General features: G+C 44.0%; 1 protein-coding gene across 2 annotated transcripts; it reads left to right on the forward strand.

Moving 5' to 3' along the window:
* The first annotated feature begins 4217 nt into the window (after positions 1 to 4217).
* Positions 4218 to 7514, forward strand: LOC133919193 (protein GIGAS CELL1-like). Of its 2 annotated transcripts, XM_062363504.1 has the most exons (6): positions 4218 to 4329; positions 4423 to 4479; positions 4790 to 4863; positions 4951 to 5027; positions 5122 to 5391; positions 6725 to 7514. In XM_062363504.1, exons 5-6 carry the CDS (start codon positions 5128 to 5130, stop codon positions 7106 to 7108), a joined length of 648 nt encoding a protein of 215 aa, XP_062219488.1. In that variant the 5' UTR covers positions 4218 to 4329; positions 4423 to 4479; positions 4790 to 4863; positions 4951 to 5027; positions 5122 to 5127; the 3' UTR covers positions 7109 to 7514. The 2 variants fall into 2 exon arrangements, with proteins under 2 accessions (XP_062219488.1, XP_062219489.1); XM_062363505.1 differs by lacking the exons at positions 4218 to 4329; positions 4423 to 4479 and having other exon boundaries at positions 4493 to 4863.
* The last annotated feature ends 11225 nt before the right edge of the window (positions 7515 to 18739 follow it).

Consider the following 18739-nt stretch of genomic DNA (forward strand, 5'->3'; position numbering starts at 1 on the left):
TCAGCTTGCTGCTCCATCAATTCTTGCTTGCGTAGCCGCTACAATCTTCTCTTTTCGTATGGGACAAGCCTGAGGGACACCATCTCAGTTGTAGGTATTTAGACAATGGCTTGTTGCTACTTGCTTCGTGATCATTAACCTTTGGAGCAACTTGGACAGCAATAGGTATATGTTCAGATTTGACCAGATTATTGCCAAAGACAATAGGCCCCTTGTCAAGTTCTTTAGCAACCACTCTCATTGAACCAATCTCAATAATATCAGCCATAGTGGTTCTTATTTTATCAGCATTAGAATCTGGATTTCGAGTAGAGACTTCACCCTCCTTGACTCGGTATATCTTCTTTACAGCTTTGGTATGTTGTACATCACTAGACCGATTTATGTACCCCAACCGGTCATGGACAGGACGTGATATTCTATCGAACAATGGCCTCCGCGGTTTTGTCCATCCAGGATGAAAAGAAGAAAATTGCATGGGAGGAAGAGGCATCCACATATCGTCACAACCCCATGTTGGGCAAGGAGGAAATGGCATAGCAGGGAGTGCCCATAGCAGTGGCGCTGATTGCCTGAGTGGCGGGTAAATGGTAGTAACACGGTCCTCCCTTGGTTGATGATGATTATGCACCCCTTGCCTTGAAGGTGATCTTGGTCGCTTAAACCCGCTTGGTTGACTCATATGTGCTTGGACGGCCTTGTTTTTCTCATATTTAGATAAAAGCTGGTCGAATGTGCTTGAACTTCTCAGACTTGTCATGTCTCCTTACCTCATTAATCTTCCACTTGCCAACTTCCGAGCTTTTTGGTTTGATCATTCTTTGCTTAGCATTGTGATCATGCCCCCTGGTAGCTGAAGTATGCACCACAATCTTGATTGATTCTTTGTCTTTGGAAGTTTTCTCAAGCAATACTTCTCTTAGCAAGCTTTTATTTTCCCCCAAAGGTTTAGGTCTCTTCTTCACCAATGATCACATTTTTTTCCTTTAGTTGATTCGGCTTGATTTGGCTGAATTAGGACTCTCTTGTCTTGGAAATCGACCATGTTACCGGGAATGGCTGTTTGTCTATTTGCATCTCCGCAAATTTCAATCGTCCTTCATTAATGGCCGATTGAATCTGTCGATAAAAAATATTGCAATCGTTAGTTGCATAGGAATAAGAATTGTGCCATTTACAATGAGCTCGCCTCTTTAACTCATATGACAGTGGAACTACATGACCATGAGACAACTTAATCTGTTTTTCTTATAGCAAGTAATCAAAAATTCGATCACACTTTGCTACATCAAGAGTAAATTTAATCTCTTCTTGCTAATTCTTTGGAGGTGTCGGCTTAAGAGCAAAGCAAACGAATGGTTTGGACTTAGAGGACCAAGCCCATTCAACCACACACAATCAACATCGTCATCGTCTGAATTTTTAGATTCGTACTCAAGCATGTGAACATTAGGACGATCAACTCTTATTTTCTCATTTGACCTCTGAAAATTTCTAGACTCTTTAGCCCGGCTTTCTTGTGCCAAAGCTCTTTGTAAGATTTGACTAACATATTGAAAATCATAACCTTCTAGCTTTTCCTTAAGATGAGATAATAAACTCGAATAAGCCAATTCGACCAAGTCTTTCTTAGAAAGCATCAAGTTAAAACATCGGTTCTTTGTATCCCTAAATCTTCTAATATAATGAGCACCATGTTCATTGTATTTTGTTTAACCAATGTCAAATGCGAAAGTCTCAATCAGTGTTAGCACTATAAAAATAATCATGAAACTTCTCTTCTAGTTGAGACAACACATGTACAGAATTAGGAGCAAGGATGTAAACCATGTAAAAGTAGCTTTAGATAATGATAAAGAAAATAATCTAATTTTCAGGATATTATTGGAACTGACTTCACCCAATTGCACGAGAAACTGACACACATGCTCCCTAGTGGTTCTATTTCCTCCTCAATGAATTTCACAAATCAGGAACTTTGAAGCCGCGGGGCTATGGAATTGAATCATAGTGCTTGGGATGTGGCTTTTGATATACACAGGCTTTTCTTCTAACCTCCACACCGAATTGTTCTCTTAGCACGGTAGCTACTTGTTCTCGCATGATTTCAGCATAATCGGCCACAGGCCGAGCAGGATTAACTATTGGCTCAAGTTGTGATATGGGTAAATTCAGCGCATAGGAAGTAATAGGAGGTGGTGTAGCAAAACATGCTACAGGTGTCGATCCATAAGGGATACCTGGCCCTTGGGGTGGTATAGGCGGAGCACTATATGCTACATCAGTTTTAATAGTATGAGAAGTGACATAATTATGTGCAACACTACCCATATAATCTGGGCCATCATGAGGGTTATTCAAGTAAGCATAAGAAACACTAGGTAATGTCTTGACAGCTGAAGGAATTGAAGCATTAGCATTACTATTAGTAGGTTTCTTCAAATTGTGTTCCTCATGTATTTGCAAAACTAAAGGCCGAATCTTACTAACCAACGTGTCCTCAACCATCTTTTGAACACTATTAGCTATAGTTGTACCAACAGATTGATCAATCATATTGGCAACGTCCTCTTGAGAGAGGGAGGATTGAGCACTTACATTGGTTAATACCTTATAGTGCTGGTCGACGGGCGATGGAGAATCTTCCTTCTTGAACACGCCTTGCCGAGTCTTTATGTAGCGCGAGAGAAGCTGTTGCCGACGTTGCTCCAAGTTGACATCGATCGCCAGACGCGCTTCTTCCGGTAACTCATCGTAGGATACCATGATGACGTTATCTTTATCAATCTCCGAAATAGACATGCCTAGGGTTTTAGAATTAGACAAAAAGGCAGCCGAAAACTTCGAGTCCCCAATGGAGTCACAAAAAAAGTGTGTTGATACAAAAAGATGTCACGCCAAACACTGAGCACATCGTGTACAATATATGGCAAGCAGTACCTAAGATACCCTGGCCGTGGCTCTGCGCCGTTGGACCTTCGTCGTCACCCACGCTCGAGGGGGACCACATTAGAGTGCAGATGGCCAACGATTTATCCTTGGTCGTCGAGATCAAGAACAGATAACAATATAGATCGAAAAAGAGAACGTGACTATAAGAACTAGCCAGAATGAAAGGTAATGTAAATTGTGGTAGATCGATTGGATAATGATTCTTAATCGGCTATGACCCTCTCATATTTAAAGGGCGCAGGTTTTAACCGTAAGAGATCAGGACTCCTAATTCAAACCGAACAAGACTCACAAATATAAATCGGCTATGCAATGTCACCTGATCTCCAAATTTTCTATAACTAATATATCTTTCCTAGTCAACCACGTAAACTCCCATATATTTACCCGAGTATCCTTTATTGCAATTCGGTCTTCTTGGATTCGACTACATGCTCGACCTGATCATCTGCTCACGTAGTACCTTCTCGGTTTGACTACTTTCTTAGAGACCAATTGCTCGATGTATCCATGTGCCCGAATCCATCCAGTTATTCCACCTGTTCGAAGACCAATTGTTGAGATTCACCGTGTTCGGAGATCACCATGGTTAGTGGTCGTCTGGTCGTGGTCACCTGGTCGCTGGTTGTGGGTACTGGTCATGGTCGCTGGTCATGGTCGCTGGCCGTGGTCGCTGGTTGTGGTCACCTACTCAAAGATCACCTCATACATATTTAACCAGGTCCAACAATATCCCGTTGAGCCAATCATCATTATAATGACATATAGATACGAAATCTTATCATCTACAGTTTGCAGTGTAAACAATAACCAAAGTATGTACAAAATCATCCAAAAGAAATATGATAGTAGAATCGAGAGCGCTTCTTCAACTCGATCATCGGAACCTAGGACTCCTCAAATGATAAAGGAGATATTTTCCCCCTACGCTGCTGAGGAGATCATCAGAATTAAGCCGAGGAGGAACGATTAGCGTGATCAAAATCGCACAATTTTTCCGATTGGATCCACTCATCATAGAGCTCTCCGCCAGGTCCAACGGTCGAAAATTCCAAATTCCACACTACACGCACCAGGTCCATACGCCGGAACCATCCTGTCCGTCCATCTCTCGCGCTTCAACACACCAACGTCTGGATGCTGCTCAAGGTTCACCAAACGCGCCGTACACCGTCCATTTCGGCCTCGCCAATTTCAAACCGGTTAAAACCCCGCCCGCCCGCGCCGGCTCCCCCGAACGGCCGAAATCCGTAGCCAGTAGCCACCGCAAACCCTAGGAAATTTACCCAGAAATTTCAACCGAATTAGGGCTGTATCGTAGGGAGTAGTCGTCGCAGGGATCGGATCGGCGCGGACAGGAGAGGAGCCGAGCAAATCGTGAGTAATTTTGCGGTTTTGGGGTGGTTGTTTTCTTGCATTTTTTTCTGAGGGGTTTGGTGATGGGTTTTTCCTCTGGTTCTGTTCTTGCAGATCTGCGGAAGGGTAAGGATCGGAGCGCGGGATCCGGAGGACGGGAATCTATCTGAGGTGAGAATCGCGAAACTAGAAGGGATTCGGTTGGTCTTGGGGGGATTTTGGTGCTTCGCCCCCAATTGCTTTCTTCAGACGCTTTTCTTGGGTTCTTTAGGTGAGAATCCCTGGGGGAGTAGAGGATTGAGGTAGGATTATGAACGGGACGATTGGGGATTTGTTGGTTTTGATGTTATTCATGATTTTCTTGAGGTCTTGTCTTATGAGTAGAACGATTGGGGATTGATGGTTTTAATGTTGCGTGAGGCAGTTTCTTCGTGCTATTGATGCCTATCCAATGGTCTTGTCTGGTGCGGCTTTCTTGCAGGTAGGCATCTTAGAGTGGTGGGGTTCGCGTTGACATTGGAAGGACCAGAAGGCTAACCAGGGCCGGAGCAACAGGTGTGTAAATTTCGGTGCATTAGTTATTCATGCGTTCTCTGAATTCTACTTGCCAATTTCATCCGGAAATTTCTTGCATGGATCCAGGAGAAATTTCTCACGTAGATCCAGGAGAAGAACTACAGGACTGAGGGCACCAAGAATAGGAGAAGAGCAGAGCTACTGTAAGGAAAAATCTTGATTTCTGGGTCCATTTATTGATACGGTGATGTATTTCTTGGGTTCTTGCATCACTGATGTGCTATAAACTTCTTGCAGAACTACATGATGCCTGAAATGAGGAATGCCAGTAGGCCGGCGCTTGCCGACGTCTCTGGTGGTGGGTTCTTTATCAGGAAGGTGGCATCGCCAGGAGCTGTGGTGGTGAAGGGTTCTGTCAAGCCGCTGGCTCGACGGGCCCTGGCACCATCAAGCAACAAGGAGAATGTGCCACCAGTGTCGGCTGTGAGAGCTACACCAAAGAGGAGGAGCCCCTTACCTGACTGGTACCCAAGGACCCCACTCCGTGACATCACATCAATTGTTAAGGTGATGAACTATTTCCTTGCTGTTTACATGATGTTCTCTTAATTCCTACGCCGTTATCATTTCTGCTAATGTCAGAGTTCTCCGGTTATGTTGTATTTGGTGCATGAAATGTACATTAAGATATGCTACAATGTTGCAATGTTGGAGTTGTTGTTGGTCACTGTATTCATAATGCCCTCCACCAAAGTAGATTGGTATTCAGAATGTAAAAGGATAGCCTTACAGGTGTCTCAGACTCATGCTGGTGTAATATAATTTATTGTATATTTATATATTACGAGGTTAGAAGCTACGTTTTTTTTTTTTTTTTGTTCTGTATACTTGCATCTAGCTAAGCTATTTTCAATTTTAGGTGCAATTCAAATGTGGCTTAATATCACAGAGAGGTTCAGTAAGTAATAAGCATAATTTTATCTAAATTTGTTGTTCAACCATTTACTTCATGTTACATTTTTCCTTTATGCTCTTCTTAAGGACAGTGTATTAGAGCTTGATTATTTAACCAATCATATTTGAGGTTCACTTATCGCTTGACTAAATTGCAGTATTTGTTTAGTTATAGAAACTATGCACTGAACTAAAAGCTGCACAATTCAGCCTGTTTTGTTAAGAAGTATGTATTATTATAACACTTGGCATTTGTGATCTAAGTTCATTTTAGAGTATGGACTTGTCTGATATGTAACCAAAGATTATGCATAGGTTCGTGCTTAGGAGTTCTTTGACCACTTAACATTTCCTATGAATGGTTGAATTGGGTGTGGTATTTGCAACGACACGTCTTTCTTGCTGCTGACATGACCTAGTAAATTGAGATTACTGTAATCATATTATAGGTTTTGATTGCATCTTCAGTTTAGTTTTATTTGTAAAATGCATCGATTGTTCTTCAATCCATTCAAGATATTTCCAAGAACGTCATCTTTGGTAACTTTTTTCTGGTGTCGAGTTTTACCGGTTCAGTCATCCTCAAGGCTAATATTATGAAAGTATATTTACACTGTTGCTTATATACTATGTAAAAATTCATTTGCAGACTATGCTAGGAATATTTCTTGACATTGGAATTACTGAAAGCTGATATGATATACATACTGTTCAACTGGAAGAAGTTTGCGTATAAAAAGAGCATGCTTCTGAAGTATAAATAATTACCCATACAGAGATAATATTGCTTACCATATTGACAGTAGTTTGTTCCTCCGCGGATAATATTTCTCCATTATGAAGTTACATAGCCACGCCTTTCACTTCTTATAGGTACTTTTGTTCACTGTGTAGGCAGGCACAAGTATGTATATGCATACCTAATTTAGATGCTGCAACTTTGCAGGCTCTTGAGAGGAGAAGTCGCCTAGCGAATGCTGCGGCTCGGCAGCAGATCCAATGGAATTTAAATTCTTCACAATCTGTGGATCCAGCTACTCCAGTACAAGCAGAGCAGAGTGCTCCCCAAAGCACACCACAAACTCTGGAAAAACTGGCTCCATTGTCCGAGGGCAAGCTGAAGGCATCTTCCTCTCCATCTGACTGCTCCTTGCAGACCACTCCATCCAAACCAATCGATCCAGCTCTCGCTGATCTTTTGGAGAAGAAACTGTCCAGTTCAATAGAGCAGATCGAGAAGATGGTGAGACGGAACCTGAAGGCAACTCCAAAGGCTACTCAGCCTTCCAAGAGGGTCGTCCAGAGGCGCACCCTGATGTCCATGCGATGAGCTGAGAGAACTCCGCTCTGGTCTGCATGGTTCCCTTGTCTGCTGCTTTCTTAGCCGCTAGTCCTAACCACTCATTGCACCAGTTTTTGCCTGCCGGGGGGTGGGGGCTCCTGGTTCTCTGCTTGAGGACCCTGGGGGTATGAGTAGCTCTCTGCTTGAGGACCTGGGGGTATGAGTAGCTCTCTGCTTGAGGGCATATGGTATCATGCTTACTGGCAGTAGACCTACAATTGTGTATAGCTTCTCGACGTTTTTACCAGAACATGAATCACAGTTATACACGTTTTGTTCGCGAAATTAGTAGTTTCTCTGTGTAGGCTTTGAACCTTGGTGGTCTTTCGTCACCTGCTATAGAACAGATGTAAATTTGGTTAAACAGTTGTTGTTGTGGCTTTGACCGCTTGAATGTTTTTTTCTTGTTAGCATTTTCTTGTTGCACAAACTTGTGGAGTGATGTTCGCATTTTCTATCCATCTTTATAGGTATTTCAATAAAAATATCACCAGTAGAAATATATCAAATATTCTGAGTTGATATATATTTTACTTCAGCCCAAAAAATATGATGAGCTTTTAATGAAAAATTATCATACTCGATCAACTGGTGTTATGGCACTACCTGAGGTACACTATAACACTCAGAATATGAGTAAATTTTGTGGTTGCTGGCCGAGAAAGCAAAGGCGCGCAAGAAAATCCGGCAGGGCTCAGCGGCCAGCATGGGTGGTGCTCACAGGTAGGCAACCTTGGTGGGCAGGCAGGCAAGGCGACTCAATAGGATCTCAGCAGGCCGACAGAAGTTCGGGACGTGGGCGTGCGGACAGGTGGAGCTGTGGTCTACGGCATCCCGTGATGGCAAGGAGGTCAGGCTGGTACTGCGGGCGGCCGCTGAGATGGAATTTTAAGGCGTTCAGGCTGGTGCCGTGGTGGTACGCGGTGGCCCGTGTGAGGCGGACGGACGAGGGCCGGACAGTTCACGGATACAAGGTGGACAGTCTATAGAAGACTGACAATTCGGTGGATATTTTGTTTGGAGGACAAACATATCGTGGTGTAGTGTGGATGGATTGACGCTGACATGCTAATCATACCGTAGGGTGCAACAAAGAAGGATGACATAGTGACATGTTCACAGGAAAGTAGGACCTTAGACCGTCTAGTTTTATAATTATAAGAAGAAGCGTCTATAGTTATACCGTAGGATGTAGATTTCGGTTGAATCTCGTTAATAAATATCGTGCATATGCTCTGCTCGCTACTGGTCGCTGCTCCAATACTAGTTGCAAAGTCATAAACTCTAGAAAAGTATGTCTTATGCTCCCTCCTAGCCATCATAATCTCTAATTGTTAATTGTTTTATAGAACTTTGTTTTAAGATTAGATTAATCGGGTACGAGTAGAGTTAATTATATTTGGATACTTGTTAGCTAATTAGTAGACAAGACAATTGATCTTCTTTTGTATCACAAAATATATGTTCTATACGTGTTATTTATGCTCTAATTAAATTATTATATGTGCATATATATATATATATATATATATATATATATATATATATATCATGTCATTCTTCTTATCTTATGATTGTTACCCATATTGCAATCCCCCCCCCCCCTCACACACACACATGTTTGATTCCTGCTTTGCCCCTACCTTCAATCGTGTGGCCTTGAAATGCTTTACATTCTGGGGATCTTTTGACACCTGCTGTTGAACAGAAAGATGGGTGATGCATTTTTCTTCTGCTTTATTGTTCTTCGATTACAAGTATCTAGTCATTCAGGTTTCCTTACAAGGATGTAGATTTCGGTTAAACTTAGTTAACAAATATTATGCTTCTGATGCTATCTGTGATCTTGCATGTTTGCCTCAGTAGATCCAAATAGCTTTGTTGGCTATTTTTCTAACAAGTGGTATCAGAGTCTAATATCAGTAAATTTGAAACATCTACAGGGTCACACAGTTGCCGGTGGACCCAAAACATCTCCAAGGATTACATGGGTTCTGTGTGACGAGGGAGATTGTTGGAACCTGATGTGTGATGGGGAAATTGTTAAATTTAGTCCTACATTAGAAATTGGTGATGGTGGAGTGTGACATAAAAAGGTAGATAATCTCTCACCTATCAGACTAGTCTTTTTGGTTGAGTTGACTCAAGATCTTGGTTGGGCCTATACGTATAGCATGTATATTGAGATTTGAGCTGGCAGCGCTGGTTCGGGGGTATAACGAGCTGCGCCAAGCTACTGCACACCCTAACAGTTGCAAAAGGAACCACAAGAAACTTAAAGTGAAGTGGAGGTTTCTCAATAAGGAAAAAACATTGTAATTGACAAAGTCAAAGGTCATTTCAGAATAAATGATTATAAAGACAATTTTCAAGTTTATCAAAGATGTAGGTGTACAAATCATCGTACAAATAAATGCCAAATTTCTAAATATTTAGTTGAGTTGTATCTCAAAATCATTGGAAAACACAAGTGAGTTCAAGGGGATAAGTTCTTGATTGAGGACCTGAGGTAGAGGGTACCTGGCTCTCTGCTTGAGGCATATAGCTATCTGTTGGTATGCTTTTCGTGGTACCGTTACATGCTTTGCACAGTAGACCATCAATTGTGTATAGCTTCTCCACACACTTTTTTGTTTGTTTGTGAAATTAGTAGTTAATCTGCAGTAGACCTTCAATCAGGGACAGAGAGAAGGCAGCACGCAGGGGCCTCCCCCTCCCCCTCCCCTCCCCCAATCAATCACATGCTCCCCCATTAAGTCCTCTACAAATCACATGTTTATGATCTGATTGATTGTCCGTATGAGAGAAGTCTGGTCCGATAGATGCATATAGTTTTATAGAGAAGCGTGTTATACTATTCCAATCTGGCTCGGTGTATATAAATGTACGTCCATAGCTGGCTTGGCAGATGTAGGCTCCAGCATCTGCTCATGCAGATAGGGCTACTTGTCAGTGTTTCAAAATTATCTTTATGCAAGCAACCAATTACAGTCTTAACTCTTGCATCTGCTCATACAGCATCAGATTCGGTCAACCAAATATAAATTTTGCTCAACATATCCAGACAAATACAACCAATCAAATACACTTATTTTCAACAAATATAACTCCGCTCAACATGCTTCCCCTCAGACTGCATATACAATCTATGCAGGCAACACCCATACAGCCAACCAATCATATCCTTAATCAACTAATCAAGTATCTACCCTATTGCTGCACTTCTAAGTCCAATAAGGAAATTAGCGTAACTAAACAAGGCTTTTATCCATCGTCAACAATTTACGCTCGTTCCGCATCACATCATTCAACTTCCTCTCATTTCTTCGTGTTGTTGCCGCACACAGATCGCTTGCGCATATGCACTGCTCGCTACTGGTCGTTGCTTCAATACTAGCTGCGAAGTCATAAACCCTAGAAAGGTATGTTTCGTGTTCGTTCCTAGCTGTCCTAATCTCTAATTATTATAAAGAACTTTGCTTTAAGATTAGATTAATCAGGTACGAGTAGAGTTAATTATATTTAGATACTTATTAGCTAATTAGTAGACAAGATAATTGCTCTTCTTTTGCATCATAAAATATATGTTGCTATATCGTGTGGCCTTGAAATGCTTTACATCCTGGGGATCTTTTGACACCGGCTGTAGAACAGAAAGATGGGTGATGCATTTTTCTACTGCCTTACTGTTCTCCGATTACAAGTATGTAGTCATTCAGGTTTCCTGCCGCTTTCTGGCCTTTTCTTGATCGGTGTTTTTGCCTTTGAGTGTTCCCAGGATTACATGTTTGGGGGCTGACAAATTCAACTGCCATACAGTTATGTGTTGCTGGCTAGTTGCTTACCTTGTGGCGTGGGAATTTTCACCTCTCTCGAGATACTTGTGTGTTCAAAGGCATTTCAAGGCCACATTTGCAAATCTACAAAGCTTTTCGTTCTCTTGCACAGATGCAAGCCTGCAACAGCTGGTTAAAAAAGCTGCACGATCGAAGCTGGGAGTCTTGCGAAGAAACGAAGAGGAGCAAAGGAAAGTAATACCTGTGCCGTTGCCATCTCTGATAACCCCGAACGGAAAAGAACCTCCCTTGCTTCACTCCATATCACAATTTGCCTGCCTGAGGTGAAGGGCGAAGGCGACGAGTCCCTCCGTGCCCAAGGATACCCGGCGATCGCTGTCATCCGACAAGGAGATCAACGGCGATGCTACCATGCGCCCAGCCGCGCCACAAGGCCATCCATCTTCCACCGAGACGGCTGCCCTGTCGGAGACGACATCAGCAACATCGTTGAGGTATGGATCAGGATGGCACTGGCGCTAGTGGAGGCTTGCTAATTCGGAGACATGTCCGAGACCCACCCTCTCTGCTGGGTTTGCATGTGAGTTCACTTGTACTCGCCACTTGCTTCTTCACTAATGTACTCTTCCACTCTGCTCGCAGCCCCCGTTGTCAGTGCTGGCGGGGGCGATGGTGGAGAGGCAGAACGGAGCAGCAGAAGCATCTGCACCGCGGAAGCCCGCTCGCTTCCGAGCAGAGGCCAGCACTAGAAGCCCTCATGACCGGTGCCTCTGAATCCGATGCTTTGTTCGACTCATCCTGTTGAAACTGCTGTGTCGTCTCTGCCTCCGGTGACCGTCCAGCCGTCATCTGAACAACCTTTGCAGCCTGCAACCGCCGCTCATGTCACCGTCGCTGCGCCCAAGCGACGTACGAAGAGACGAGTCGTCCGACGACGCTGCCGTCGAAGGAATCGAGTCAGAGGCCGGCGCTGTTGTCCATGGTCTGTGCCATAAGTGGAAAGCTGAAACAAATCGTCTCTTTTGTTGCGTAAATATTTAAATATTTAGAACTAGCAGCCCGATCTGAATTAAATGCTGACATCTTTCATAACATTTGAAGTATCGGGTAGTTTTTCCTTTGCTTCTCTTCTTAAAACAAGTTTTTATAATAAACTTCCTGGCTTCCTGCTGTATTGTTCGAATCTTAACTTGCCAGCAGCTCATTCCTGGTATAGAGTTGCATATTTAGTGACTAGTATCTCTTCTAAACGAAAAGAAACCATCAGGAACATTATTACAGCACTACTTCTATTCAAAAATAGTAAACGTATTTAAAAAAAATCAAATTTTATGTACTTTAACTAACATTTAATTAAATTATAAAAATATCTAGTGTATAAAACTAATATTTAATTAAATTATAAAAATATCTAAGTATACAACTAGGTTTACAATTCAAAATGAGTTCATATTATGCATGTTTTTTAACTATACATGATATGTTTTGTGAGAAAATCTTAGTTAAAATTAAACTTCGAAGATCGAGTCAAAAAATACGTTTACTATTTCTAAACAGATGGAGTAGTTAAAGATCCACAAGCGTGGAACAATTTATTAAAATTTACAGATTTCAATTGAATCTTGAAATTTAAGAAGTCTGAGGTCACATCGACAGAAGGAAAATTGACAAGAGAATTAAGAGAAAGAGGAAATCATGACAGATGACAGAACTCCACAATTATTATCCAAGAAAACAAGGAAAATAATAATTGCATGCAAGAATACCTTTCAAACCCTGGAATCATGCCTCCAAGTTATGAGATCGATTGCAGCAGCATCTGCATGGACGCACATTTGTATGAATGTTTGCGACGAAATTATTGATCAGTTTTCTTGGAAGCAGGGTATTGACAGGATGTTGAACCTTGTGAGTTTTTTTTCTCAAACACGTAGGAGAGCTGCGTGTTATTATATATTATATTAAGAAAAAGAGTGACTCAGTTTATAAGGAGAAATGGGTCTGAAAACCTTACAATCAGCGCATTACAACCCGCGGAGCCCAGCTCACACGCAAGACAGACAGAAAAGAAGAAGAAAGAAAGAAAGAACCCCAAACCCTCAAAACAACCAACCGACAGAAGCACGGCAACAAACAACCCGGCTAACACACAACAAACCGCCCGGCACAGACTAGAGACACCCTCCCCCCAAGCAAAGCAGCTCGGCAAGAAACTACGTCCAGCTAGCACTTCGACCAGGACACCCAGACAACCTAACAGGCAGAGCCCCACTTACACGCCTAACAACCCAAACGATCGGCAGCTCCATGTCGAACCACAAGCAAGACGGTGTCCTAGGACGACAGAGCACAGCCACTGACGAGATGCACCGCAAGGAGAAGAGGGCACCATCCGAGCAGGAGGACGAATGGGTCGAGCAGCAGCAGAGAGAAGTGCGTCCTGCAAATAGCACCGCCAACTGTAGAGGAGGACATAGAGGGATTCTCCGAAACGACACCTTTAAGAAGGAAGCGGTTGGGAAACCGCTGTCGTTCGTCCAGACACCGAACAAGGTTTTCACCCAAAGAAATTCCATTGGGGAGACTACATGACGACGCCTCTAGGAAGGTAATGACGCTTGACAGCGCCACTGACGTCGGCAATGGCAAAAGCCAGACCGGGCTTTCGCCCAAAGTCCCCAAACCACAACACATGACCAGGGTGCACAAAAGCATAAAGCCACGGCAATAGACAACCATACAGCTTGCAGCGCTAGTCACAAGGGCAGCACAAGAGCACCTCGAAGAGAAGGGGTGACTAGGGCGAAGCCCGGCCAACAACGACGCACGGGTTGAACTGAAATGTACGTGATGTCGCCTAGGGGGTGAATAGGTGTTTCCTGAAATTTAAAACTTCGTAGCGGATTACTGAGTTCGGATACTCTGGGTCAATCCAGAGACTACGGGTTATACAGAACCCGGATACTCTGGGCTTACCCGGAATAATCCGGATGAAACAGGAAATTGAAATTTATGAACTTTTAAGAAAATCTAATTGAGTCTATAAGTTACCACATGTTCTAAGAGATTGAAAGGATCGAATGGCCCAAGAGGGGGGTGAATTGGGCACTAATTAAAACTTCTACCGCTTTTTAAAATAAATAACAACCTTAGCCTATATAAAAGTAAATGCAACTACGTGATTTAAAATAGGACAAGGCAACTAAACAAACAAGATAACTAAGAGAGAGAACGGTAAAGAAAGACTTGCAAGAACAAAGATACTCAAAGAAAAATACGGGAATGTAAATAGTTGGAGAAGAGAACACCAATTTTTTCCCGAGGTTTTGAGAAGTTGGCACTTCCCCTAGTCCTCGTTGGAGCATCCACCAAGGATGTAGCTCCCCCTTGAGTCACCAAGACTCAAGTGCTCCCTCTTGATTGCCCCTTCTCCATCTCCGAATTAGCGGGCATCAAACCAAGTACATCATCTCTTCCCGGGGCTCCCACAAGTCCTTCAAGAACTCACCGAGAGCACTTCCGATCACCAAAACCGTCTAAGTGTTGCCAACCACTAAGAGTAACAAACTTCAAGCTTCACTTGACAAAGACCAAGCCTAGACAACAGCTAGATGCACACTTGTTACTCTCCAAGCACTAAAGATGTCCTTAATCTTCAACTAAGAACTTGGAATTAACACAAGTGCTCTCTCTTGCTTATAAATGACATACCAAGTGTATGAGCTGCTACAGGGTCGCAAGAGCTTCAAATGAGACCAAATGAGTAGGTATTTATAGGCTAAGGATCAAGAATTAGCCGTTGCCTAACAACCCAGAATTTTTCTTAACGCCGGAAGGTCCGGTGTGAATAACTCTCTCCACATCGGAATATCCGGTGCTAATACCTCTGACAGAATAGCCGTTAACTGTTCCATTAGCCGTTAAAGATCCGTCGTTTCATCCGGACTAACGCTGAATCATCCGGCGCATTGAAATCGGTCAGATGATAGTTTGCAACCTTTCTGTATAAAAACATCCGGCGTTTATCCGACCATACGCCGGACCATCCAGCGTGTAGAATCACGCCGAGACTGCACTGCAAAGATTGCTCCGGCGATCTCACCACTCAAACGCCGGACCATCCGGCGTGGACTTCAACAATTTTTCAACTCAGAACTCTTAGGAAATTGCTCCGGTGCTGACAACAATTTTAGCGCCGGACCATCCTGACCAAGATTAAGAATTTTGCTGTCCTCGACCAAAATAAACTTCGGTGAGTACACTCGTCATACAGAGGATCATCCGGTGTGTTGAATTTTCGCTGAATTCATCCAATTCAAACAATCTTGAGTTCTATCTTCTTGGATACTCAACCAAAAGCTTGTATGAGCTACCTAGCTCTAGAACTTCACAAGTGTGCATCAACTATGTCTAGACTTACCTAGGTCAAGCTACAACTCTTAACCTCCCTTTATAGTACAGTCAAAAGACTAAAAAGAAATAGAACATATACTACTCTAAGTGTCCTTCATCTCCTTGTGACACTTAGAACTAGAAGATCCTTAATCTTCATGCACATTTCCTTTGATCGACCATATAAGCGCTTAAAGGGCCAAGAGTATCAAAGCATCATTGTGAACTAAGTTTTTTCTTTTTCTTTGATACCGTTCAAAACACATATGTTAGTCACAATGATACGGTTGTCATTAATCACCAAAACTCTTACCACTTACCTAGGGGCCTAGATGCTACAATCTCCCCCTTTTTGGTGATTGATGACAACACATGCGAGAAGTAGAGATATAAAATTGAAGAGCACCCTACCATACTATGCAATTATCGGCATATATCAATTAAGCAAGAGAAAGTGTAGCGCTACAACGACCTGACATGCTAGAATAAATAAGAATTATGTGTGCATGAAAATAAACACAATGTAATGACAAGCGAAACACATCCATATACAAAACCAAATAGCCTGCCATTACATCAAAAACTATAAGATCCAACAATCCGAACCTAACTACCCAAAAACCTAAGCTCCCCCTGAATCAAAAACTCACTAGACTCTCCAGCTACTCTCTCTCTCTACCAACTCCCCCTATCACTAGACTCTCCCCCTTTGGCATCGAAGCACCAAAAAGAGAAAACTAGGACACGACTAAGCATCCAGAGCTAGAGGAGGCTGAGGACCCGACGCTGCCGAAGAAGGTGCCACGACGAACTGAGAGCCGTCGACCTCGGAATCTGAGCTGGACGGACTGTGACCCGCAACTGCTGTCACCTCATCAATCTGATGCTGCACTGACTGAAGAGTAGCATCTGGCTCATCAAGTGCAGGCCCAGCGACTGGAGGAGGCACGACTGGCTGCTGCTGCTCGGTAACTGTCGGCTGTGGAGTATCCTCGAAGCGCAGAGGACCAGTAGGCAGAGGTGAAGTCAATGACGGTAACACTGGCCTCTGAGATGTCCCGACAGGCTCTGAGAGAACTCCGGTGGCCAAAAGAGCTGAGAGTGGAAAGCTGGACTCCGGAGTACTGAGTAGACTAGTGCTGCTGTCAGGGAGGGGACTGGGGACTGGAGCTGGTGCTGGAGCTAGTGCTGGCAACTGCTGCCCTAGCTGCTGGAGCAAAAATGAGAATAACCGAGTGTTGTTCTCCCTGTCGGCCAACAGAGCCTGTTGCTGCTGCTGAAGGGCTGCAAGCATGGCCTGCTGCTGCTGCTGGAGAGACTGGATAATCAGTGTCTGCTGCTCCTGCTGGCGAACAAAATCAGTCTGATACTTCAACTGCCTCTCCTCCTGGGCTGCCCGCTGCTAAAGGATCATCTGCTGCTGCTGCACCAACATCTGCTGCTGCTGCTGCATCATCTGCTGCTGCTGCTGCATCTGCTGCAAAAACTGAGAAAACTCTTAAGACTGTGAAGCAGGTGGTGGCACTGGGGGGTCGTCTCAGGTGCTGAAGGAAGAGACACTGAAGGCTGTGCACCCTGAGTAGACCCGCCTGCCTCGTGGTCGTGACCACGTGGGAGAGGCGGCAAGAACTCCTGGTCTTCGGAGTCTGAGTCACTGTCAGAGACTACGTCGAAGAATGCCTATGGTAACTCAGCCTCGGCCTCTGCAAGGGCCTCATCCTCAGCAGCCACTCTCTCTCTCTCCTCAGGTGGGATCTGCTCCTGAGCGTGAGCCATCGCTCGCTGATCACGACGCCTGTCAGTAGGAGGAGCTGGAGCATACGCCTTGAAGGACCGAGAAGACTCGTAAGCCTCAAAGAACTCTTGGGCTCTGGTGATTTGAGCAAGCAAGAAAGATATGATATGAGCATATGGCTGCTGTCTGACCATCGTCATCCCATCGGTGATCACATCCTCGATCTCACACAGAATGAAGTCCACAATATTAAACGGCTGGTGAGTGAAGATGGATAGAATCAGTCACTGCTGAAGACTGGTGATCGACTCTGCGTTCCCAATCCTCGGTAGCAAGCTATGCCTCAGAGCATTGTGAATGACTCGCACCTCCGGTATCAGCATATCTGGCAGTCTCCGAGAACCGGGAGGGAACGGCAGCCTGAACAGAGGTCGAATCAGGTCATCCGTCGGGAAGATCCCTCCAGTCAGACCACGGCGAGGGGCGTTGGCACCTGGATAGACAATCTCGTGCAAACTCCTGTCAGACTCCTGCAGCCTCAAAGCCTCGAGAATGTCGGTCATGTACAGCCTCTGAAACTCTCCCTGGAATATGAACTGCACAAAGGATCCTCTGCGATCTAAGCTGTAGCATAGAAGACTCTCACCCAATCCTCAACATAGTGGTCTACATCTGTCAGCAAATCTGTAAGGCCTGGAATCGAGTCAAAATGGCGCCTCACATCTGCTCCCCCTGTGGCTACCCCCATATACCTCCAGTTGAGCGTCTTGTGAACGCTCAAGCTGACCTTCAGCTTCTGATATGAAACAAAGAAGCTTTCCTACAGGAGGGTATGGAACCTCGGGTCTGCTCCCTCTTCTCTCTCCTCAGGAAACCACTCGTCAATAGGTACAAACCGTAGCTTCTTGACCTTTGGTGACTTGTAGGAGGTCAAGTCACGCAAACGTCTCTCTGCCCGTGGCTAAGGCTCCCCTGACTGCTCCTCCTCCTCCTCGGGCTCCGGCTCCTGACGAGCCCTCTTCCGGCTGCCTGATTGGCCGGAAGGCGTCGAGCTCACCCCTCTAGCGGAACGGGAGCGGGTGGATCGACGCACAGGAATAGCGGTGTCTCTAATCTCAAACCCTTGCCCCTGCTGCTGCCTATTGTAGGCATCCACTGCTGCATTTGCTCTCTCCCACTCCTTCTCAGTCGGAGTCCTCTTAGCCTTCTCAACAACCTTGCCCTTGCCCTTGTCAGTGCGCTCACGACTCATCTGAATAGATGAAAGATAATGACGAGATGAGCGAACGCATTGGGTTTATGAAATTTTCAAGAAAAGAACCCCAAGCTTACCCTAAGCATGTAAAAGATGTGAAAATCAACAAACATGCTAGGATTAGGATTACGACACAAGGGAATTGATCAATTTGCAGAGTATTTGAGCCAAATTTGAGAAAATTGATCAAAAAGACAAGAATTTAAGGCAATATTGGATGAACTTGACGAATTTAGCAATTGAAGCTCAAAAATTATGAACATGTCCTCAATTTATGATAATTGAAAGTCAATTATCACAAATTGCAAGAATTTGACTCGGATTTGCATGAATATGGATGAGATTTGCATGAATTTGCTTGGATTTGCAAGAATTTGACCAAATTTAGCACAAATCGATGAACATGTACTCAATTTATGATAATTGAAAGTCAATTGTCA

Source organism: Phragmites australis, chromosome 5, assembly GCF_958298935.1.
Source record: "Phragmites australis chromosome 5, lpPhrAust1.1, whole genome shotgun sequence".
Classification (NCBI taxonomy): domain Eukaryota; kingdom Viridiplantae; phylum Streptophyta; class Magnoliopsida; order Poales; family Poaceae; genus Phragmites; species Phragmites australis.